This window comes from Rhincodon typus, chromosome 5, assembly GCF_021869965.1.
Source record: "Rhincodon typus isolate 14 chromosome 5, sRhiTyp1.1, whole genome shotgun sequence".
NCBI classification, from domain to species: Eukaryota; Metazoa; Chordata; class Chondrichthyes; order Orectolobiformes; family Rhincodontidae; genus Rhincodon; species Rhincodon typus.
The window spans coordinates 68,843,993-68,870,609 of record NC_063336.1 but is presented as its reverse complement, the minus strand read 5'-3'; the positions used below and the strand labels follow the sequence as shown (position 1 = coordinate 68,870,609).

Genomic DNA, 26,617 nt, shown 5'->3' with positions numbered 1-26,617 from the left:
GGTTCAAATACCATAAGTCTATCGCTCTAAATTCCAACCCTTCAGTAACTTTGTAACTAAAGTAACAGATGGCTCTTGCATCCCGCTGCACACCTCTGCTGCCTCAAAAAATTCTTTGGTGGAATTTTTAGGTCAAACTTCCAATTCCAGTTAATAAGCCTTAGTACAATCTGGCAATGTATTCTCTGCTTTGAAACCAGTTTGGGATAAATATCAAGCACATAACAAAAACACTAAGACACTGACTGCATAACAGAATCCTATCCTGATCATCATGACGGTTTATGTTGTCCTTTGACCCTGTTCCACACCCCACCTACACTGCTGTAATGAACTTCCTCCTCATAAAGCATACTTTGCAAACCGTTACCAATCTCACTTCTGTCACAAAGTGCCTCCAGATTTTCAAAATATTTACTTAGTCTCCATTCATGTCTTCATCCATAGGCTGTCCTCATCAATATTGTCCAATAACATTTAGTTAATACCAACAAGCCTGCTACATTGATGATACCAAGCTTAATCTTTTCAACATCTGTTGTTTCTTTGTTTCATCCCATTGGTCCAACATCCTAGTCTACATGCTAAGATGAGCCTGGCAAAGTTTATGACATTGAGGGTGGACAAATAATCCATGTAGTCATTCATATATGTGGGGTATTTTCTCAAATGTCCACTATGGAGCAAAAGCTAGATTTAAAGCTCATGGGTTCAGAACACACACAGATAATGCAAAACAAACACATTTTATTTCCTAATTATAATCAAATATTTTCTTGAACAATGAAAATGAGTAATTGAATAAAAACACAGGCTGATTGTAGAAAATACATTAGATGTGAGAATTTGGAAGCCTATGATCTACCATCTTTGCTTTGCTAATGGAACTATAGAGATGTTAGGAGGGGAGGAATTATTCGGTAGATGATAAGGAATGACATGCTAAAGCAGTGAGTGGCAACAGAATACAGCTGTGGTGGAGGAGGCAATCACTGAAGGCCACAGTTTTCTACAGGGTACATCGGAAAATACAGCCTGTAGTTGTTAGTTGGTCCTCTCATGAACGCTCCACTCTGCCATTTGTCGTCTCACCCCAAAAAGAGAAACTGTGTGTGTGTGTGTGTGTGTGTGTGTGTGTGTGTGTGTGTGAGAGAGAGAGAGAGAGAAGCAAATAGATGAAAAGAAGGAAGGAAATATAATGAAAGGGACAATACAGTGCAGAGCTGGAGGAACACAGCAGACAGGCAGCATCAGAGGAACAGGAAAGTTGACGTTTTGGGTCGGGACCCTTCTTCAGAAATGGGGAGGGGAAGGGAGCTCAGAAATAAATAGAAAGAGGAGGAGTGGGGCTGGGGAAGTTAGGTGGGATGGTGATGCAGGTAGGAAGTGGTGGGGATTGGTCAGTGGGATGGGTGGGGCGGGTAGGTGGGAGAGAATATAGACAGGTTGTGTCAGGTCAAGGAGACGGGGAAGAGAGGGAGGGTTGGAAATGGGATGAGGCCAGGAGTGGAGAGACTTTAAAACTGGTGAATTCTATGGTTAAGCCGGTAGGCTCCCGAGGCAGAATATGAGGAGTTGCTCCTTCGTTTGTGGGTGATGTTATTGTGACACTGGAGGAGGCCCATAATGGACATGTCACCCAGGGGGTGGGAGGGGGAGTTAAAATTGTTGGCGACCAGAAGCTGTTGTCATTTGTCACATACAGAGTGCAGATGCTCCACAAAATGGTCTCTGAGTCTATGCTTGGTCTCACCGATGTGAAGGAGGCCACATCGGGAGGAATGGATAGAGTAGACCAAGTTGGCGGATGTGATCCACTACTCTCAATTCCTCCACCTCTGCTGCATCTGCTCCCAAGATGTAGCGTTCCACTCCCAGCCATCCCAGATGTCCTCCTATTTCAAGGACCGCAGCTTCCCCGCTCCAGTGATAAAAAATGCCCTCAACCATATTGCTTGCACTTCCCACACTTCTACCCTCAAACCCCCTTCCCCCAAACAAAAATAAAGACAGAATCCCCCTGGTCCTAACATATCACCCCACCAACCTCCTCATCCAGCATATCATCCTCCGCTACCTCCACCACCTACAATCTGACCCTACAACCAAAGGGATATTTCCCTCCCCACCCCTATCTTCCTTCCATAGGGACCACTCACTCTGCAACTCCCTCATCTGCTCCACACTCCCCACCAACCCCAACACACCCAGCACCTTTCCCTGCAACTGCAGGAAGTGCTACACCTGCCCCTATATCTTCCCCCCTCACCTCCAATCAAGGCCCAAATCAAACCTTTCATATCCAGCAGGGGTTCACCTGCACATCCGCTGACTTGGTCTGCTATATCCGTTGCTCCCGATATGGCCTCCTCTACATTGGTGAGACCAGTTCTGATGAAGGTTGTAAACCCAGAACGCCGACTTTCCTGCTCCTCTGATACTGCCTGACCTGCTGTGTTCCTCCAGCTCCACACTGTATTAACTAGGATATACAAGTGGTTTGTATTGAGATGAGAAATGATAAAGGCTACAAATCACTTGTGGGAGTGTAACCACATGGTAGGGTAGAGCATTATGAAAGAGATAATGGGAGCTTGTCTGAAGGTATAAGGATATTTGTAAAGAATTTTAATGTACAATTAAATTGATAAAAGGAAAATAGGCAGAGGGAGTGCAGATGTAGATCTTATAGAATGTTTTAAAAATAGTTTCTTAGAGCAGCAAATCCTGGAGCCAAGAAGCAAGCTTTACTAACCTGGTATCGTGCAACATATTAGATTAATTAATAACCCCATAGTGAAAATGCCCCAAGGTAGAAATAGCATAAATATGTTTGAATTTAACATGCAATTTGAGGGAGAGAGAAGGGTGTCCAAGAATAGTATTTTAAACTTAAATAAGAGCTATTATGAAGATATATAAACATAGGTAGCTGAAGTGAACCAGCAAATAGGGTTAGGGGATAGGTTTATAGAGATGCAGTGGCAGACATTTTAAGACAATATTTCAGAATACATAGATAAATGAGAGAGAAATATTTCTAGGGGAGGACTCGCCATCACTGGTTGATGAATAAGTTAAAGATAATATCAAACTTAAAGAAATAGCACATTATTTTGTAAAGATTGGTGGCAGCTCAGAAGATTGAACAGAATAGAAAATACTGCAAAGAATGACAAAAAGATTAATAAGGATGAATATAATTAGTGAAAGCTAGCTAGAAATTTAAAAAAAATATAGTAAGAGTTCCTATAGATATTAAAAAGGAGAGAAAAAAACAAGTAAGCATTGGTCCTTTCAAAAGTAAAAGTGAGTTTGGGGAATTTATTATGGAAATCAGAAGGTGACAGATGAATTCAACACAATAGAGGATACAAGAATGTTGTGGTAGTTTAAAACAGCCACAGTTGAGTCTAAAGTACAGTTATTATAGATTTTATTCAACTATATGCTGGGTAGAAGCTTTGGCTAGTTGACTAGGATTGCTTCGCGTAAATGCAAAAGTTTCAGCCTAGTTTAATACTTTCAACTTAATGCAGGTTTTCTACCTTTTATTTCAATCACAGCCTTGAGTCTACTGGTATCTATGGCAACCCAACAAGTAGTTTTCTCTCATCTACTGAATGTCTTTCTAAATGGCCCAATTCTTCCGCACCAGCATTTTTTTTTATTTACCCATGGGACATGAACAAATCTGGCTAGGCTGGCATTTATTACCCATCCCTGATTTCCCAGCAAGCAATTAAGAGTTAACCACATTGCTGCATGTCCGAAGTCACATGTAAAGATGACAAATTCCTTCCCTAAAGGACATTAGTGAACCCAATGAGCTTTTCCAACAATTGACAATGGGTTCATGGTAGCTTGTAGCATTCTAAATAGATTTGTCAATGTCCTTGCGATCTCCAGCCAGGTACTCTCACAGGTGGTACCTAGAAGGAGGAGAAGGTACAGTGTCACTGAACTAGTAATCCAAAGGCCCATGTAACATTCTGGGACCCTGGTTTGAACCCCACCATGCCATTTAGTGCAATTAGAATTCAAAAGAATCTGGAATTAAAAGTCTAATTCTGGCTGTGAAAACATTGCCAGTTGTCATAAAAACCCATCTGATTTACTAATGCCTTTTAGAGAAGGAAAACTATCCTCATCTGGTCTGGTCAACATGTAACTCCAAACTTCAGTGGCCCACAGCACCTCATGAATGCCTGGTTTTGAGTTACTAGATCTGTTTGAGACCTATTTCATTTAGCATGACTACTGTGCCACACAATACAATGGAGGGTATTCTCAATGTGAAGATGGGATTTCCTCTCAAAAGCACTGTGTGGTGTTCATTCTTGTTGATACTATCATGGACAGATTTATTCGTGTTTCCCCACCATCTTCCACAGCCCCATTATATAAGCTATGTCCTTTAGGATCCAACAAGCTTGGATAGTAGTAGTGCTGTTGAGCCAATCTTGATGATGCACATTGAGGTCTCCCACCCCGAACACATTTTGTATCCTTGCCACCCTCACTGCAAACTCAAAGTGATGTTGGACATGACAGAGAGCTGATTCATTAGTTGGTGTTGGTGGAGTGTATGGTAATTGGCAAGAGGTTTCTTTACTACCAACTGGCTATTATTAAATTGCTCATTTACCTGAAGCAAAATGATTAAAAGATCTGCATCTGGCTCTCTTTTTGGCAGAAACAGAATGCGACTCACATTTGGCTGAAGCTACGACCATTCGGATTGATATCACTTCATGTGGCATTTCTGTGAAATACCAATTTCATCACTTCCAGAATTTTCCTTTTACAGTTCGTGGGTGCAGGATATACCTGTTCCAATTCTCCAAGTTGATACACAGGGTTGTTACTTCCATATTCAATCAATGTTTCCAAACAAATGTTAAGAACCCATGAAAGCACATCCTCTTCATAAGAACATTCTACATTGCTATCCGTTCAATTTGGAATTGGAGCTTCTTAGGTGGGTGACACCTGAACAGCTAAATTTCTGATCTCTGTACACACACCAATGATTATCCTTTGTTTTGAGAAAGTACCACAGCAACATCACTAAAAAACATTCTAGCGGTGTCTTTTACTCCTCAACTTTCCAGCTTTCCCTGGTGTAAGTTGACAGTAGAGTAACCAGGCTGTGTGTGGGCTCTTGTCCGGGGCTCATCAGCTCCCATCTGCTTTCCTTTTTTTACATGATCTGTAGTCTCATGACCCTGCATATTCCCCCACTCTGCCGTTACCATCAAGCCAGGGGATCAACTCTGGTTCAATGAAGAGTGCAGGAGGGCATGCCAGGAGCAGCACCAGACATACCCAAGGATGAAGTGTCAACCTGTTGAAGCTACCAAACAGAACTACTTTCATGCCAAACAGCATAAGCAGCAAGTAATTGACAGAGCTAAGCAATCCCACAACCAACAGAGATAACAAGGTGTAGAGCTGGATGAACACAGCAAGCCAAGCAGCATCAGAGGAGCAGGAAGGGTCTGAAGAGGGGTCTAGGCCCAAAATTTCAGCCTTCCTGCTCCTCTGATGCTGCTTGGCCTGCTGTGTTCATCCAGCTCTACACCTTGTTATCTCAGATTCTCCAGCATCTGCAGTTCCTACTATCTCCCACAACCAACAGATCAGATCTAAACTCTGCAGTCCTGCCACATCCAGTTGTGAATGGACAATTAAACAACTCACCGCAGGAGGAGGCTCCATAAATATCACCATCCTCAATGATGGAAGAGCCCAGCACATCAGTGCAAAAGATAAAGCTGAAGCTTTCGCAGCAATCTTCAGCCAGAAGTGCCGAATGGTTGATCCATCTCAGCCTCCTCCAGTGGTCCCCAGCATTATAGATACCAGTCTTCAGCCAACTCGATTCACTCCATGTGATATCAAGAAACGGTTGGAGACATTGCATACTGCAAAGGCCACAGGCCCTGACAACATTCCAGCAATAAGACGGAAGATTTGTGCTCCAGAACTTGCAGCTTCCCTAGCCAAGCTGTTCCTGTACAGTTACAACATTTGCATCTATCCAACAATGGGGAAAATTGCCCAAGTAATTCCTGTACATAAAAACCAGTCAAATCTGACTGGCCAGTTACTGCTCCATCAGTCTACTTTCAATCATCAGTAAAGTGATGGAAGGTGTCATCAACAGTGCTATCAAGCAGCACCTGCTCAGCAATAACCTGCTCAGAGACACCCCAGTTTGGGTTCCGCCAGGGCCACTCAGCTCCTGACCTCATTACAGCCTTGGTTCAAACATGGACAAAAGACCTGAATTCTAGAGGTGAGGTGAGAGTGACAGCCTTTGACATCAAGGCTGCTTTCAACCGAGTGTGGCATCAAGGAGCCCTAGTGAAATTGGAATCAATGGGTATCAGGGGAAAACTCTCCGTGGTTGGAATCATACCTGACACATTGGAAGATGTTTGTGGTTGTTGGAGGTTAGCCATTTCACCTCTAGGACATCTCTGCAGAAGTTCCTCAGGGTAGTGTTCCAGGCCCATCCATCTTCAGCTGCTTCATCAATGACCTTCCCTCCATCATAAGGTCAGAAGTGGGAATGTTCACCAATGATTACACAATATTCCACACCATTCCCAACTCCTCAGACACTGAAGCAGCCCATGTCCAAATGCAACAAGATCTGGACACTACCCAGGCTTGGGCTGACAAGTAGCAAGTAACATTCGTGCCGCACAAATGCCAAGCTATGGCCATCACCAATAAGAAACAATCTAACTACTAACCCTTGACTTTCAATGGTGTTACCAGCACTGAATACCCCACTATCAACATCCTGGAAAACATAATTGATCAGAAACTCAGCTGGACTCACTACACGTATGTAGTGGCTACAAGAGTAGATCAGAGACTAGGAATAGAGTCATCGAGAGTAACTCAACTCCTGACACCCCAAAGCCTGTCCAAGATCTACAAGGCACAAGTCAGGAGTGTGATGGAATATTCCCCACTTGCCTGGATAAGTGCAGCCCCAAACACACTGAAGAAACTTGACACCATCCAGGACAAAGCAGCCCACTTAATTTGCACTGTATCCACAAGCATCCATTCCCTCCACCACTGATGCTCATTAGCAACAGAAATTCACCAAAGATCCTCAGACAGCACCTTCCATATGTATGACCACTTCCATCTAGAAGGACAAGGGTAGCAGATATATGGGAACATCACCACCTCCAAGTTCCCCTCCAAGCCATTCACCATCCTGACTGAGAAATATACCGCTGTTCCTTCACTGTTGCTGGATCAAAATCTTGGAATTCCTTCCCTAATGACATTGTGCGTCAACCCAAAGCAGGTGGATTGCAGCAGTTCAAGAAGGCAGCTCACCACCACCTTCTCAAGGGCAACTGGGGACAAACAATAAATGCTGGCCAACCAGCAACGCCCACATCCTATAAAAATGAAGAAATAAAAAATGTATTTATTCCTTTACTTTTCTATTTTCTTTGTTTCATAAGAATTTCATCTTAAGTATCTTTGTACCTAAGATGGAACTGTAATGCAGCAACTGTAAACCTTTCATTGTACTCATTTGAGTACATGTGACAATAAAGCTAATTCAATTCAATTTAATCATCCAGTTTTACACATCCTACCCATTTACTTTCCTATCTCATTCACAAGCCATAGACAAACATTGCAGTCCAATAGATTATTAATAATACCTTTAAAAACAAAAGACAAATGTTGCTTTTGTGTTCTTTATCTTATATGATATCTTCTTTCTCCTCAACAATAACCTTTTATATTATGCTACATCTTTTCATTCTCAAAATCATCCTAAATTTAAATGGTGGACTTACTGGACTGACAGGTTCTCTCCAAGATTTTTATTGATTTCTGCCCAAAAGAAATCTTTTCTCATTATCACTGGAGCCATCAAAGCTGAGTATAGATATTTTATTGTTTTCAGAACATTTCATTGATCCAAAATGAACCTAATTTATTTCATAGATTCTAATTCTTTATAAATGCCTGATCGAATTCTTACAGTTACCAAGAATTTTGTAACACTGGTCAACACAAGGTGTAAAAATTCCATTCCAGTTGAGGCAGAATGCACTAATCAAGTGACATTAAATTTTGACTTGCTATTGAAGAAAAGTTAATTTCTCTTTGTTTTTTCAAGGGGGTAGAGCAAAACTATTTCCAATTCACTCACTTGTGCCATTCTATATATTTTTTAAAAATGCTGTTTTGAATAATGCACAGCAAGACTTTGTTCCAAACACTGCATTTTTCTTCCAGCTCAGTTGTCTGAAGCATGTTGGATTAATGTCATATTTTTCCAAAATTTTTTTTAAGTTCTTTCTCAACCTAAACTTTGTCACATTTTCTTCATTTTAACACTTTGAGTCAACTATACTAAACTCAGACCATTTGTTTCAAAGTAGCAGTATCCAAATTTGAAATTCCAAATTTTCCCTTTTGAGAATTGTATCAGGAATATGATCCTCAAATCTTTAAACTTTGCAAGGTTTCGAGCCCAAAATCATTTGGATTATTCCAACTCCAGAATAATCATCATCACTATCAAACATTAAAGAAAAATCATTAGAAACATGGAAACTTTTGATCTGGACTAAAAATCCCCACATTTATCACAGTATCCCAGAATCATATTTCTGGCAAGTAGCCATGATTCTATCACTTATTCCTTGAACAATTTATATTATTTATAACCTTTCCCATAAGTTACATTGTCCTCTTGTCTTCCAAGTTCTGAAATACAGTAAGGTTAATTCCCAAAAACCTTTTCAATCTAATTAGCCCAAACAAAAGGAACTGTGTAAGCTTCCACACAAAGTGCAACAGATCTACAACTGTCCTTGGCATTAAAATGAGACAGACAAACTCAGTCACTGGCATATGTCAATAATGGAAGCTTCCTCACAGTTACACCTGATTTTTTAAAAATTCATTCATGGGATGAGGGCATCACTAGCTAGGCAGCATTTCAGCATTTATTGCCCATCTGTAATTGCCCAGAGGGCAGTTAAGAGTCAACCACATTGCTGTGGGTCTGGAGTCACATGTAGGCTAGACCAGGTAAGGATGGCAGGTTCCTTCCCTAAAGGATATTAGTGAACCAGATGGTTTTTCCCAACAATTGACCATGGATTCACAGTCACCATTAGATTCTTAATTCCAGATATTTATTGAATTCAGATTCCACCATCTGCCATGGCAGGATTCAGACCCAGGTCCCCAGAACATTATGTGGGTCTCTGGATTAACAGTCCAGTGATAATCCCACTAGGCCATCGCCTCCCCCCATTATCTCCATAACAGTAATTCAATTCAATAACATTTTTCGTTCAAAGAAAAGTTTTTCAATCTGCTAACACTTACATCCACAAGGGGGAAGAAAACCAGCTTGTCAAATTTTCACTGACAGACCTCATATTTTTTCTGCTTGGTGAGTGTCAGACCTTATTACATCCCCGTCCCAGAGTGATCCTCTGAGAGGTTTCAGTCATGTCAGATGAAACAATTGCTTTTGAACATACATTGTATAATGAATTATTCTTAGACCAATTTTACTACAATATTGTTCTGAGATGTTTCACATACAATAAACACCAACAGCTTTAAAATATACAAGATCGGATCAGAGAGGGTTAATGAAATTGCCTGGTGGACAAGCAGGCAGACAGACAGAAAGAAGTGCGACTGGGTCCTCAGCTTTTTAAAATATCTATAAAAGGACTTTGATGAAACAACTAAAGGTATGGGTTGCTGACTATGCTATGACACAAAGATAGAAGAGGTGCTAAGGGATACAGAGAGGTTAAGAAAATGGGCAAATATCTAAAAAGCAGAATATAATGTTGGAAAATGTAAAATTGTCTATTTTGACAGGAAGAATTATAAAGCATATTAAGTAACTGATGAAAGATTGCAGGGCTCTGAGATGCACATGGATGTGGGTGTCCTTGTGCATGAATGACAAGAAGCTAGTATATTACAACTGGTAGTTAGTAAAGCTAATGGAATGTTATCACTTATTACGAGGGAAATTGAATCGTAGAGAGGTTATGCTTTAGGTGTCACTCATTTAAGACTGAGATGAAACAAATTCACTTCCCACAGAGGGTTGAATTTCCTCTACATTTTTTTTCTTTTGTACAGTCCTCCGAGTTCCATGCACATCAGCGACTTCCGTGATTGGAAGTCAATGCATCGGCACATCGTTCAGCATGTACAGAACCTCGGAGCGGCTAAGTAGCTGTGCAGTTTAGAATGAACATTGGTCGAGTGTTTTCGGAACTCTGTTCCTCAAAAGGTGGTGGAAACAGGGTCTTTCAGTACTTTTTTAGAGGCAGAGATAAGTAGATCCTTGACAATCAAGGGGTGAAAGATTATTGGGGAAAGGCTGGAATGTGGAGTAATCAGATCAGCCACGATCTTAATGAATGGTGGAGCAGGTTTGAGAGATAAGTGGCTTGTTTCTGCTTCTTATTTGTAAGTTCATATGTTGTATACCTTCTGCTATACTTAGAAATTTAATGTTCAATCATTGGTTGGAGTCATGAACAGAGGAACTGAAGTGTGTTACTTAACACTGTCATTGTTAAATACAATGGGGTGGCATGGTGGCTCAATGGTTAGCACTGCTGCCTCACAGCAGCAGGGACCTCGGTTCAATTCCAGCCTTGGGCAACTGTCTGTGTGGAGTTTGCACATTCTCCCCATGTCTGTGTGGGTTTCCTCCAGGTGCTCCAGTTTCCCACAGTCCAAAGATGTGCAGGGTAGGTGGATTGGCCTTGCTAGATTGCCCATAGTGTCCAGAGATGCTTCAGTTAGGTGGATTAGACATGGGGAAATTAGGGGTAGGGGTAGGGGAATGGGTCTGGATGGGTCTTCAGAGGGGCAGTGTGGACTTGTTGGGCCAAATGGCCTGTTTCCACACTGTAGGGATTCCATGATTCTATTCTAAGCCTCCAAAGCACATTTATTTTCTTGGTATTGGGAGCCATGATTTTAAGTTGAGAAGCATTGGTTACACACTTATACAATGTAGCTGTATTTAGTAGACATTATCTGCAATGCAATGTTCCACCCTCAAGGGTGTTTTCCCCACATGGACACAGTTGGTGATTATTGTTGGTGGAGATCGTGCAATTTGTCCATCCTCATACTTTTTCGATAGAGCCAACCTTTAATCTTCAGACATGCATTGTTAGGAATGTTTTTTTTCGCATATCACTGAACATGTTTTCCTTTGGTGTATTCCAGCTGTTATAGCTCTCTTCTGCAGACAGTACGACATCATTAAAGACAACGACTCAAATAATAACAAGGAGAAGGCCAAGCCCTCATCAGAACACAGCACGCCAGAGCATCCGACTGGTGGATTAATGCGTAGTAAGGTAAGTAATGCAAACAGGCAGTGAGATTATGTTCCAAGGGATACCATCTATTTTCACTGATATATTTGATTCCATTTTAAAAAGCACATATGGAACACACAAGTAATTATCTTTTAAAATCCAGCGAAGCAAATTAAAATCATTAAAGGATTCAAATTTAAATTTGAAGTGTGAATAATATCATAAGGACTATGTATGCTGCTACCACAACTGCAGGGCATACACTCACCACCCATACAGTTGCACTGCCAATGATGCCATTGCCAAGGATGCCACAGTGAGGTGCCTACATCAAAGAATATGAGCAACAAAATTAGTGTTTTCAAATGTTTGAAACAAATTCAAATCCTGGGTTCATGATTTGCTCACTACTCTCAATAATTATCTGTCCCCTTATTGACCCTGTCCCAATCATTGCTGTGATGCCATGCTGTGTTGACAGTCTCCAGGAGCAAGTAAGTAAGTGGGAAGAAGGCTGTGAGGAGGTGGGAAAGGGGCAAGCAGGGAGTTAGCAAGCAAGGTCACGGGTGAGGCAGAGAATGTCGGGGTGTTGTGAGAGTCATGTGCAAACCAAAGTGGTTATTGGGAAAGCAGAGGTGGGAGCAAGGGGCTGGGGAAGTGGTCGAATAGAGGGGGAATGGGAAAGCAGGGCATTGAGGATGGCAAGTGAAGTGGGAAAGCAGAATGGTGAGTGGATGAGCAAGGTTTTGCAGATGCCAAATAAAGGAGAAGAGTCAATCGATGAGTGAGTAAACAGAATACCGAGGACACAGCATCAAGAGGGAGAATAGAGTGGCAAGCTGAACTGCAAGTGCAGTGAAATTAGTAGAGTGTTCCCTGGGCATCAGTGGCACTGTACATGTGCACATAGGTGTAATTTTTTGTTAAGCTAATTGATGTGATGTGGGTGTTTGTTGATTGGGCCAGCATTTATTGCTTATCCCTTGTTACCCTTGAGATGATGAGCTACTTCTTCAACTGTTGTGATGTATCTAGACCAAGGATGCTGTTAGGGGTGGAGTTCCTAGAATCTGATGCAGTAACACAAATCAGCAACAACTTCCAATTCACATGTTGATGCCATCAGCAGTGCCAACTTCCTCTGCTGGTGTAGGACTAGAAGATCCACCATATCATCAAAGGAGCTGTGTACAATATCAGGTAGTCCAGTCTCTTGATTTGACTTTCCAGGAAATATCAAAATCATGGTGATAATCAAATTAGAATGCAGTACAATGACAGTTCTGATTTTCAGCTCCATTTCCAGATGTACGATTGGCCTTATTGATCAGACATCTCTCAGAAATTGTTAGGTTTTTCTTTTCCATAGAAATAGAGATTGAGCATAAAAATAACCAAATAAAGGACACCCCACATATGTTTTTAAGTTACAATACAGGAATAGACCACAAGACTTGCTACCGTGATTTATACAAGATTCCACCCAATCTTCTTACCATTCCCTCTAACTGAATTTTATGCTCTAATCCTTTCTTCCACTGACACATTTAGTTTTCCCTCCATGTGGTTGTTCGTTCTACGCTGAATAAAGACACCTGTCCTGAATTTGTTATTGAATTTATTAGTGACTATTTTGACTTCAACTTTGTTGGTTTTCAGGCCTCTCCAACATTTAGAAACACTAATTACAAATTTGGAAAAGGCCTAGAAACAGGCACAGGGATCACAGTACATGATTGACCTGTGCTTGCTGTTTCTGATGAAGACGGCATAAAATTTTCATGCTGCATTTGAAGCCAGCACTAATCATGCTGAGTGGTTTGCACTACTGAGCATGGACATAAAACCCAGAGATGTTAACACAAGTTCATGGACCACTCAAAAACAACGTATTAAATGGGAGGGGCATTTTGGCTAGGTATTGGTAGTTATGCCAATAGTGACCTTAAATTGGAAAAGTAATAAGAAGTCACAATGTAACAGATGTGCACTCCAAGGTCCTCTGATACATCAGAGGAGGTCTTGCTGAAGGAAGTAGAGAGGGTAAGAAGAGCAGTCCTTGAGCTTCAAGTGACTAGGAAACTCCACAGCCAAACACTGAGAAGCAATGGGAGACAACAGCTGGCATGTTCAAATACAGCACCACACTTATGAGAGAGTGGACATAGGGCTGCAAGATAATCAGTGATGCCACACAACTGGTTAAGGCTAATGAATATATGTTCAAATGCTATGTCCTCATCCTCCTCCTCCTTTTCCTCCTAAGTTGATCCTGGCATCAAGGGCTGTGCTTTCATAATGGCAAGGTTGTGCATCAGATCATGATCACACACACTCTGGCAAGTACAGCAGGCACCTCAAGAGTGAAATAGGCTCCGAAAGCATTGCCGAAGCACTCAGCACAGTGTACTAAGTCTCATTTTATGTAGAAATTTGGCTCCCATTGTATGAATGGAGTCATGAGCCAGGTAGTCAGCTGATAGGCCTTGACTCAACTATTAATTACACGGTGGACTGATATATATCATAGATGTCAACAACAGCTGCCAGGATAATTGACAAACACTATGTGCAGCCAACTGGACATTGAAGAAGTAGAAGACATTCCAGTTGTTTTAATCTCTGAATTTGAATGCAGTGCCATTAAGTAACACATGTGCAGACAGTGGCACTGCAGCATAGGAAGCCTGCTATCCTGGCAAAGCTGTATACTGGCTGCACGCACTTACACCACAGTGGATGACAGACTGCAACCTGTTGGAGCTGTTACCTGCACCAATCTGAAAGAAGCCAGACCCACAGGAGTTCATGGGCATGTTCAATCACAGACAATGCCATCTTTAACCTCTTCTGACATGCAGCTCCAAAAGGCAACAATTTCACTTAACACATCTTTATTAAAATGTTCAATGCTGAGTTTGAAATGGAATAATGATCCATGAAGAAAATGAAGGGAGTGGCCTCCAGCTAAGAGTTCTTTGTCCTGTCAGGCTTCAGGTCAAGGGGAATAGTATACCTTGATTTCTGAAAATCTGCAATAAAACACCACACAGGAGACTGCTTTACAAAATAACATTAGCAGGTATCAACCTGACAACCTAAGGGGAAGAAGCATGGGATATTAGGAGAACTAAATTATAAAGAATAGAGGTAAGGAGAGGTTTTCTGTAGGAACTATAACTGGGACCTTTTTGTGTTGATGGAATGCTTAAGCAAACTGGAAATGAAATCTCAATTCTGAACTTTTAACTGAAACCATAGGCTTGATTTTTCAACCTCAAATTGGACTGGTCAACTTCTATCATGTATAAGATACTACATATTGACTCAAACTGGGTTATCATGCCAATCACTGAAATTATAGACAGTGAGCAGGTGCAGAAATTGACAATCGGGAAACCATTTTGAAATGATTAATTAATAAGCTACTGAGTTTGTGAAAGATCCAAGTACGTGCTTTTTTTATTGCTCTGTCCATTTCTCCATCATTGGATTGGAAAATGTTTGGGAGTACTTTATGTTAGGGATGAGGAGGTGGTACAATAGTAGGAAGAAAAGGCCACGATTGTGTGGAGTGTACAGTCTGCTGGTGAAGGTGTCATTGCTCCTTTTCTGTCTTCATTTATTCATTGTTTTGAACTTGCCAAAACAAATAGAGAGAGATTGACAGGGCCAGAGACTTAATTTGTTGGCTGTTCACACAACGCCTTTTTTGTGTGCCCTCCCAGCTCAGTGCCAGATTGGGCATGGCTTTTTATGCTCAGTTCGAGCAGAATGCCAGTGGCACAGGGTCACCTATCCCGACAGCCCCGGGTGCATCTGTTTCCTCAGTCACCACCACAGACGTCAGATCGGCCTTCTTGAGAGGAAACCCAATGAAAGCAATTGGTCCTGACAGAGTCCCCAGCCATAGACTCAGATCCTGTGTGGACCAACTGGTGGAAGTATTCTCTGACATTTTTAACCTCTCCTTGCTACAATCTGAAGTCCCCATCTGCTTCAAGAAGACCACCATCATCCCAGTATCAAAGGAAACACATGCAATGTGCCTCAACAAGTATCGCCCAGTTGCTCTGACCTCCATAATTATAAGGTGCTTCAAGAGGTTAGTCATGGCATACTTCAACTCTAGCCTCCCAGCCTGCCTCGATTCCTTGCAAGTTGCCTACGGTGAACCAGGCCCACAGCAGATGCCATTTCCCTAGCCCTACGCTCACCTCTGGAACATCTGGACACCAAGAATATCCACGTCAGGCTTCTACTTTGGGGCGGCATGGTGGCTCAGTGGTTAGCACTACTGCCTCACAGTGCCAGGGACCCGGGTTCAATTCCACCCTCGGGCGAACGTCTGTGTGGAGTTTGCACATTATCCCCGTGTCTGCGTGGTTTTTCCTCCGGGTACTCTGGTTTCCTCCCACAGTCCAAAGATGTGCAGGTTAGGTGGATTGGCCTTGCTAAATTGCCCATAGTGTTCAGGGATGTGTAGCTTAGGTGGGTTATAGGGGGATGGGCCTGATTGGGATGCTCCAAGGGTCGGTATGGACTTGTTGGGCTGAAGGGCCTGTTTCCATACTGTAGGGATTCTATGATTCTACTTATCGACTACAGCTCCACCTTCAACACTATAATCCCAACCAAACTAACTCAAAATTCCAAGACCTAGGTCTCGGCTCCGCCCTCTGCCTTCCTGACTCACAGACCGCGAATCAATGAAGATAGACAACAGCACCTTCTCCATGATAATGCTCAACACCGACGCCCTACAAGGATGTGTACTCAGCCCCCTACTGTACTCCCTGTACACTCACAACTGTGTGGCCAAATTTTGTAAGAACGCCATCGACAAGTTCGCTGATGACACCGCCATCATAGGCTGAATATCAAACAATGATAAGTAAGAATATGGGAAGGAGATAAAGTGTTTGGTGTCATGGTGCAATGATAACAATCTCTCTCTCAATGTCAGCAAAACAAGAGAACTGATCATTGACTTCAGGAAGAAAGGAGGATATGCCCCTATCTACATGAATGGAGCTGAAGTGAAGAAGGGTGACAGCATCAAGTTCCTAGCAGTGACAATAACAAACAATCTGTCCTGGACCTCCCATGTAGATGCAATGGTCAAAAAGGCACAACAATGCCTACTCTTTCCCAGCAAGCTTAGGAAATTTGGCATGCCCATAAGGACCCTCACCAACCTTTACGGAGGCACCGTAGAAAGCATTCTGTCTGGGTGCATAATGGCTTGATATGGCAACTGCTCTGCCCAGGACTGTAATAAACTACAGAAAGTTGTGTCCACAGCCCAGACCATCATGAAGGCCAACCTCCCATCAGTGGACTCCATCGACACCACCCGTTGCTGCGGAAAAACTACCAACACAATCAAAGACCCCTCCCATCCCAGTACCACTCTCTTCCAAACTCTTCCATCAGGCAGAAGATACAGAAGCTTAAACACGTGTACCAACAGTTTCAAGAACAGCTTCTTCCCTGCTGTAATTAGACTGCTGAATGGACCTTTCTAACTTCAAATCTAATGTTGATATTGCTTTTGTGTATCACCTGTGTGGACGTAACCATGTCTGCCTCACTTTGTCTAAACGACCTATGATCTGTATGTTCTTGTATGTTATGATCAGCCTGTACTGCTCGCAAAACAAAATTTTTCATTTAAAGTTTCTGAGAAGATTTGTAGCTCGGGTTGTGGATGAGGTTGTAGACTTGCTTGCCGAGCCAGTGGGTTTGGTTGCAGACGTTTTGTCACTCTACTAGATAGCATCGTCACTGCGCCTCCGGTGAAGCACTGGTGTTCTGTCCCGTTTGTTATTTATACGCCTCGGTTTGCTGGGGTGGTTGGCATCACTTCGGGTTCTGTTTTTCAGTGGTCTGTGTATCGGGTTCAGTTCGATATGTGTTTTGATAGAATTCCAGTTGGAATGCCAGGCCTCCAGGAATTCCCTGGCATGTCTCTGTTTGGCTTGTGCTTTTATGGATGTGTTCGCCCAATCGAATTTGTGTCCTTCGTTGTCCGTGTGTGTTGAGACCAGTGAGAATCGGTCGAGTCCGCTAAGAGACTAGCCACCAAGAGACACGACCAATTCTCACTGATCCCAATACACATGGACAAAGAAGGACACAAATTCGACAGGGACAATGCATCGATAATAGCACGAGCCAAACAGCGACATGCCAGGGAATTCGTGGTGGCCTGGCATTCCAACTGGAACTCCATCAACAAACACCTTGAACTGGACCCAATATACAAACTACTGAAAAACAGAACTGGAAGTAATGCCAACCACCCCAGCAAACTGAGGCATATAAATAACAAACGGGACAGAACAGCAACACTTCACTGGAAGGACACTGATGACGTTATCTAGCAGGGTGACGAAATGTCTGGAACTAATCACATCGGCTCCACGAGCAAGTCTATAACCTCAAAAGTTTTCATTGTCCTCAGGTACATGTGACAACAATCAATCAAATCAAATCAAAGACACTGCTTCTGAAGAAGGGTCCAGACCTGAAACGTCAGCTTTCCTGCTCCTCTGATGCTGCTTGGCCTGCTGTGTTCATCCAGCTCTACACCTTGTTATCTCAAAGACACTGCTTGGTTTGGCAGCTGCTAATTAGCCATTTTACACTTAACTTGGTACAAAAACAGGAGTTGCTGGAAAAGCTTAGCAGGTCTGGCAGTACCTGTGAAGAAAAAATCAGGGTTAACGTTTTGGGTCCTGTGACTCCTCCTCAGTTACACTTAATTTGGGAGGAGCAGGAGCGAGTGGAGCACTCATGTTCCATTCTGCTTCGTTCACCCTGCCAAAAGGTCCAGCCCCACATCACAGGTTTCTGTTGATTAGTAACAGCTTTTATTCTGTTGTTTTCTCTCCCAAAATCTTCTCTAAATATCTAAGAAAAATAAAAAACTTAAGAATGTGCTCTACTCCCAAGTATTTCCATCAAATTGAATAAAAAATCTCCCTATAAGAGCTGGTAACATATGTTTGATTCTATTTATTTTCTTGTTTTTAGTTCCAAAATAACACACCAGCAATTAACATCATTGAAGTTTGACTACTGCAGTATGGCTCTACAGATGGGACAAGTATTCAACAGACTAAAGGAACATTGTCTAAACCTTATGAATCCATATTTTGCATCATTAATACCATCTTTATGCCTAAAAGCATGTCATAGCCAAGGCTTTCTTTCCTCAGAGGACCTGCATGGAGATTAAGGCTGTGCATGAGGGATTCCTTCTTCAGCATAAAGGGCCGCCAAAGGTGACCCATGCAGATGATGTCCAGAGACATGCAGTATTGGCTAAGATCTACATGAAGCACTGCAAACATCAGAGCATCCTACTGCATAGAGGTCCCGCTCTCATTTAATGGTTTGCCAATCTAAGATTCTTTGTCAAGTGTGCGGGAGACCAATATGATGGTCAGCTCAGGGACTCAACACCTGGAAAGACTCAATTATGATATAGCATGGTTCCAGATCTGCATTCAGTGAATTTCAATGCGCCTAATGGATTGAACAGGTGAGGAAGCACCAGCATGCTGACTGAGAAGATTTTGTAAATGTGTCAGTGATACTCAAATGAATCTGTCCAACTTGAAAGAAACTCTCCATATGAGATTCTAAATATCAGACTGTATAGAACATAACTTGTTTTGGTAACAGCACATTCTGGTTTACTGGTTTATTTTCCCTTTGCTTCAGGATTCAGCACACACTACATATGGAGAATCAGTTTGACTCTCATCAATTCTATTGAAGTCAAAATTACATTAATGTTTGAACTGTTTTATTGATTCATAATATTTCTGACAGGAAGATTAACTCTAATAGATGAAGAGATCTCCCTTTATTAATAGAGTTAGAGCTCCCATTTATGCCTAACAATTGAGGTTAAAGTATTCATTTTAAAGCAACACCTTACATAGTCATACAGTTGTACTTAGAAATAGCAGAGTTGAATGAGAATAACGTCACTATCTTCTCAATTTTGGGGGAACTTTTGATGCTGTATGGTTCAAGAGGGAAGACCATTGAGCTGCTTAAATATTGCTGTGTAGAAGTGGAAATTCATCATTTTAAAGGCAGAGTCAAAAATAGAAACATCCTCTGCAAGAGATGAAGTGCCTGACATTGAGAATCATTTTGTCTGCCATGCCTCTGGCAATGCAAAATGTGTGACAGGAATAGCATATCAAGCAGGTATTATAGTTCTAAACTTCAACGATAATAATAAGTTAACACAATAAATTTAATTGCAATTTTGTCCTCTGGTTCTTTTTTTCCACGTTTTTCTGACATAACAGCTATTCTGTGACAAAGAGCAGTCTCAGGAATCTGTTACATTTTATTTTGTAACTCAATTCACCACAGTAATTGCCCTCTGCTTTTTTTTTTCCAGGCCCACCTGTGTGATAGGGACTGAATTTTGGCTGCACCTATACCTGCCAGCCAGGGGTTGCTTAGCCCTTGGCTGGGCAGCTGGATTGTGATGCAGAGCGCAGGTTCAATTCCCGCAATGGCTGAGGTTGCTGTGAAGGACTCCTTCTCAACCTCTCCACTTGTCCGAGGTCTGGCGACTCAGGTTAAACCACCACCAGTCATCTCTCTCTCTTATTAGAGAGCAGGCCTATTTTACTTTTACCTGACAGCATAGTTACATCAGAATGACATGAAGATCAGTTTTCTATGATACTCTAGTGCGGTGCATTAAGGCATCCATGACATATACCAACACCACGCCAACACCAGATGGAGAGACAGTAAATACTATAATGTAGCAAGGCTGGCACATGAGATATTTACTAACCAGTAGCTTATAACCCATGCCATGAGATGTTCCATTAATATACTGTGTTTTTTCATCTTCAGCAAACCAAACAGAAAATCATTGCTTTGGAGCAAGTTTAAAAAAAAAACATTTAGATAGGTACATGGATGGGAAGGGTTTAGAGTGATATGGACCAAATGTGGGCAATTGGAACTAATTGAGTGGGCACCATGGTCGTCATGGACCAGTTTGGGCCAAAGATCCTGTTTCCATGATGTGTTACTCTCTGACTCTATGACTGGGAAATATTTAAATTGACAAGATGTGTTATTGACATGTAAAGGCTTGCATTCGATCTTCTGCTTATGAGAAATGAGTTTTTCAAATGTACTTTTTAAATGTATTTTCATGAAGATAATGCCCCATTAAATTTTTGATCATTTGTTGATTAATTGAGACATGACCTTTAAAGTAAGATTGAGAACTGTAATTTCTGGGTGCCTAATAGGATATTTTGTTAACGCTTACTGTGCTATTTTTAAACTGTGGTTTTAAACTGTTCAAACTGGATGTGGCAGTACCTCTATCAGAAGGGCAGAGAGAGGAATTGTGCTCAAATGCAGTAAGCTAATAATTTGACATGAATAATTGCAGGCAAATGGTTCTCACTGAAAGTAGTACAATATTGATACAATGGTGTAAAAACAAACATTGACCAGTTTGCACAAAGGAGATGAATGCCCACTACAGCAATTCTCCATTTTACATTTGGAAAAGCATCCCCAAAAGTAGCATTTAAGGCAATGGTTCCATTGAAATTGAGCAGAAAATGAAGGCCATTCATCTTCGCCAGAGGTAGGCCAGAGCTCACCAGTAATCTCATCCCCATTTTAAGCTGACATAGTATGTTGAATATACCATATTATCAGCTGAGATGTGGAAAGTAATTAAACATGCATGGCATGAATTCACTCCAGATTTTGATTACACACTTCACTTTTTCCGAATGTAACTTACAAACATAATTCAAAGTTGCTCAAGCTCTTCACTGAACATTGAGAGCACCAACACATGTAGATCTATGCATCTTATCCTCAAGTGTCTATTCTTGTTCAGTGAGATTCCAACTGAGAACAGCAAATTCAGCAAATATTTACCTACAGTATCTATTCATTAGTCTCATCATTGCCGTGTGATTATAACACACATGATGCTTAAATATTTATTTTTATTATTGAATATTATTAATTAAGGATTTGAATTGTGTTTATCCAATACATTTCCAGTCTTCCACAATTTACAAGTTAGGGGCCGTGAAATTTCTAAGGGATTTTTGTTTTTAGCCATTTACAGCAGCTCTCGAGGGAATTACACCAGAAATATGATAGACAACCAGTAGTAGCCAAATGGTATATCCAGGCTAGGTTACTTAGGAATCTTAATGGTAAATGCAATGTGCCTTTTGGAATATGTCATGGTTTTGCAAAAGAATTTAGGCAGTAATGTAGACAGGGGATGTTCTCAAAGGGCTAAACAGACTTCTTAATCTAAAAAGCTGGATTAAAATTCACTTATATTTTTGTGCCTGTCTGAAATCACATGTGTCTAAAATACTTTCCTTTTCACTTTTAGTCACATATTAAGATTAAATCTTATGCAGGCAATGAGAGGGGTGGTGCAGGTTGACTACTGGCTAAAGCATGACTGAGCTTTTTGCCCGCTGTTAGGTTAATACTATCAGTAGTGGGATGAGTCCTTTCAGTGATCACTAATTGTCCATATATAGCTGCAGGGCAGGAAAGGCCTACCACTGGCTATGGACAGTCAGAGTGGAAGTGAGAAAGTGATGGAGCCCTCAGCTGCCACCCTCTCAACTGGTTAAATGCCTCCACCACCACATTCACCACTAATGAGGGTGGAAGATTCTTCCCTAATTTCTTTGTCAATTTGTAAATCAAAGTAATCTCTTGTAATAGTTTGAAAAAAATGTACAGTATGCTTTAGTTCAAGAGATATATATGGACATAGATGTTGTTACTATTCTGTGGAGTTGCATTCATTATTTGGATCAACTTGGACCAGGTCGAAAAGGTTAACAATTATTTCATTTTCACTGTTGCATGTGATTACCTCCTTCCAGCAATCAGTGTTTTTCTTCTGAGAAAAAATATTTTCCAATGTACTTGTTCTTGGTATACCTGAATGTGATCAAAATAATAATGTGTAAAAGCATTTAGAAACCTGTGTAGATTCAGAGTCAAACCAAACAATGATCCCAGTTACCTGAATTTGCTAAACGTGGGATGAGTGTTTGGCTCAACTTCTGTCTCCTCAGTTTACATCTTAAAATAGATCAAGCGATCAGGGTAAGATCGTGTACACTGCGGCAAATTGTCTGAGGTTACATAATGGTCAGCCTTTACATAATGAGTCTCAGAATGCCTGTCTGCCCCAGGAAACTATTATTAATTATTGTAAAAATCCATCAGATTCAATAATATCCTTCAAGGAAGGAAAATTTGCCATCCTCTCCCAGTCTGACCAATTCCAGACCCACAATAATATGGTTACCTCTTAACTGCCCTCTAAGCCACATAGTTCTAGGGCAATTAGGGATGGACAACCAATGCTGGCATTGTCAGCCCCACCTACGTCCAGGGAAAAAATAAATTTGTAACGTCAATGGAGAGAGTTTAAATCTTCTTTTCAGGCCAGCATACCTGTGGCTCATTTTGTAAAAAGGGCTGTAAGGAAACAACTATAAAACAAATTTATCTTTCCGGTCTTGTGAGCTTGAGGCTGTGATTCTGGCTTGAACTCTCAGGGTAAAGCCTTCACCTTTCCTTTGGACCAGCTTCTTTCCACAATAAGCTTACCAGCTGCCAGTCGCTACAGAACAATCAAGAACTGTTCTTAATTCAGTTCTCACAGTTCATTTTGTCCGAATCCATCTCTCCCTCGGTCCACCAGAATCTCCAAAATCAGAGCAGCAGGGTTAAAGGCTAAAAACCCCGATCAATTGTCTGTCCCACTTCTTCTGAAATTGTGTTGGGTGTGCATACTGAAAAGGACTGAGGATATCCAGCTTTCACAATAGTTTTCTCTACTTTAATGCGGGGAAACCTGAAAGCATTAATATTCTCAGTGGGGATCTGAGACCTTACCAATTGTGAGAGCACTTACATTTGAAGTCAATGGAAATAAAAATATAGAGAGATTCAAAATTAGCTGCTGACTTTCTGTCACCAGTCACTCAAAGAGAAGACCAACCTCTGTTAATTCATAGAACGCAGGTTTGTTCTTTACCTAAAAGTATTCAAGTTATATCAAAATAAAAACAGAAACACTGGAGAAACTCAACAGGTCTGGCAGCATCTGCTGAATGAAAAACAGAATTGGCATTTTGAATCCCATTTTGACTCTTCTTTTGAATCTGAGACCCTTTTCAGAATTTGTAAATCCTTTGTATTGTACACGGCAGACACACAGAACTACTGTTACAGTATTCTGATGGAAATTACACTGAGTGAAGTAAAAGATCCTTTTGTTATTGTTAGCTTCCTTTTTGCACCATTGAATCTTCGGCTCACAGGTATGACCTCAATGTGACCACCAACAGAGTCAGAAATGTTAACAGTCAATGCCAATATTCATTCTGAGTTTATGGAGAATAGCAACCACCTGAAAAATTAAATAGCAATATGAGTAATTGCATTCAGGATTGGAGAATGAAAGGAAATTAAATGGAAATAAACATATAAACCTATGTGAGAACTTTAAACAGTGGTTGTCACATCTTTAGGCTATCCCAACAAGATTTACACCTGTTTCTCCTTTTAAGAAACAACGCAACAAGATAAATGACCAGTTTTGGAGGTAAAGGATGAATGTTGACTATAACACCAAGGGCACCTGCTCTACTTCAAAACTTATCAAGTGATTATTTATATTCATCACAGACAGAGCAATCATTCAATTGAAGGACACAAAGTGCACCCAGATGTCAGCTACAATTGCATACTTTAATCTTGAAAATGATCGTGAAAATATAACTATCTATTGCTGAAGCTGGAGTTTATTGTAGTACTGAACAAAGTTGGCTTTTGAAGGCTTGGATGGTGCAAGGATTCAAGAGATAATCAAGGGCCTTGAGAAACCGAACACCTGCACTAAGACAGGGATACCCTTAGTGGACCCTCTTGGACTCCTTTTGGGTGGGGTGGGGGACTGGGGAGGAGATGTTGCTTCCTCCTGATCTCCACAGCCATCTTGGCACCTTAGTTAGGGATGGATTGTAGTGAGGATCTCCCATCATGGCACTGGGAAATTTGGCTGTTTTTCAGATTCAATATGCTCCCAGCATCAGAGCTCAGATGTTCATGAGTGAAAGCCACCCAGTCACTTATGCTGCCTTCCAGAGAGGGAGCCTGTCAAAATGTAGGGCACAGCGTTTGGAGTCAAAACTCTGCAGCATGCAGGAAATCCCAGGCATGTAGACTTCTCAGAATGGCAGCATTATTAAGTTTGCAGAAAGCAGCCATTCAGCCCATTGTCCCTGCACTAGCTCCATTATCTTTTCGCCTTTTCAAATCGCCCGCCTTTTCCCCATATCACTATGCACCATTACATTCCAAATAATCATCCAGTCCCCTCTTTATTGTCGAAATCAAACTTGCCTCCACCACATTTCCAGGCAGTGCATTCTATAACCTAACCACTTAGTGTATGAAAAAGATCTTTCTCCAATCACTTCATTTACACATCATTCTAAATCAATACCCACTTGCTCCTGTTTCTTGTACAAGTGGAAACAACTTCATCCTCTCTACTCTGTCCAGCCTACTTATGATTTTGAAAACCTCAATCAGATCTCCTCTCAGCCTTCTTCTCGCTGAGAACAGTCCCAACTTCTTCAATTTATCCTCGTTCCTGAAATTTATCATGTCTAGAATCATTCTAGTAACTCGTTTCTTTAGTCTCTTCAATGCATTTAAATCTTTCCCCTTTCATCTTAAACCTATGCCCTCTGGTTTTGGACTCACCCTCCCTAGGAAAAAAACCTTGGCTATTCACCCTATCCATGACCCTCATGATTTTATAAACCTCTATAAGGTCACTTCTCAGCCTCCAATGCTCCAGGGCATAAAAGTCCCAGCCTATTCAGCCTCTCCTTATAATTCAAACCCTCCAGTCCTGATAACATCCTTGTAAATATTTTCTGCACCCTCTCAAGTTTAACAATACCAACTTCTACTGGCCCACAGAACTAAGATTCTTCCACAGGTAAAAATATAAATGAAATAGCTCCAAAATACTCTCATCGGAAACATGGAAAGCAGGTGCAGGACTAGGCCATTCAGCTCTTCAGACCTTCTCCACTATTCCATTATATCATAGCTGATATTCTACCTCAACATCATTTTCCCACACTATGCCCATAGCCCTTGAAATTGATTAATCTCTACCTTGAGCATTCTCAGTGGTTAAGCTGCCACAGCCTCTAGGGTAGGAAATTCACTATCCTCTCAATGAACAAATTTCTCTTTGCTTCAGTCCTAAATGATTTGCCCCTTATTCTAAGACTGTATCCCCAGTTCTGAACACACCAGCCAGAGGAAGCATGGAGCTGAAAGCAGCTATTGTCAGTATTTGTAATGGTGAAGAACAAGTTATGAAATTATTTATGAATAAAGTGTTTCTAAAGAGAATTGAGGAAAAGTCATCCTGATCAATCACAACACAAAAAATGTCAGGAACCTCCAATCAATAGTTTTAGAATTTGAAGCGTAGAATAGTTAATCCTCTCAAGTATGTGTTAAACCTAAAATGAGTATCCAGCCTCATCCTACATGCCAGTTCTTGTCATTCTAATAGCCCTGTCTTCAAATTATACTTTTTTTAAAATGATGACTTTTTAAGTTATCTACACCACCCTTTGACACAGTGAGTTCCTGTCCCCACCATCCTTTTGGTGAAGAAATATCTCTTAAACAGCTGTCTAATCATTCTTCTAATCACTTTCTATCCATATCCCTCTGCTAAGAGGAGATAGGCTCCTCTTATCTACTCTGTCTAGATTCCTTATAATTTTTATATACCTCAAATAAATCTTCTTGATCTCCTCTGTTCCAAAGAAAACAATCCCAAACTATCAAATCTTTCCTCAGCTAAAATTCTTCATCCTAGCAACATCCTCACTAATTTCTTCCATAATACCTCTTGTTTCATTAATTTCCTCCTGTAATGCAGGTGCTCAGTACTCCAGTGTGGCTTAATTAGTATTTTATGCTATCCTAGCATTACTTAGCATATGCCCTCATCTCAATTTGTTTGTTACTGACAATCTTTTCTTTGCCCCCCTCACTTCTTGACTCCATTATACCAATGCCCTAATGTTACTAACTTGACAATGATAAATTAATTACTCTTTACTATTATATTAAAT

At 41.2% G+C, this 26,617-nt stretch overlaps 1 protein-coding gene across 1 annotated transcript in view; it reads left to right on the top strand.

Moving 5' to 3' along the window:
- Positions 1-26,617, top strand: part of LOC109922011 (fibronectin type III domain-containing protein 4-like) — a 231,350-nt gene that overhangs the window by 196,625 nt on the left and 8,108 nt on the right. The window contains exons 5-6 of the mRNA XM_048597173.1: positions 11,281-11,414; positions 18,414-18,924. Coding sequence (XP_048453130.1) covers positions 11,281-11,414; positions 18,414-18,455 — 176 coding nt within the window. The 3' untranslated portion in view covers positions 18,456-18,924. The remainder of the gene's footprint in view (positions 1-11,280; positions 11,415-18,413; positions 18,925-26,617) is intronic.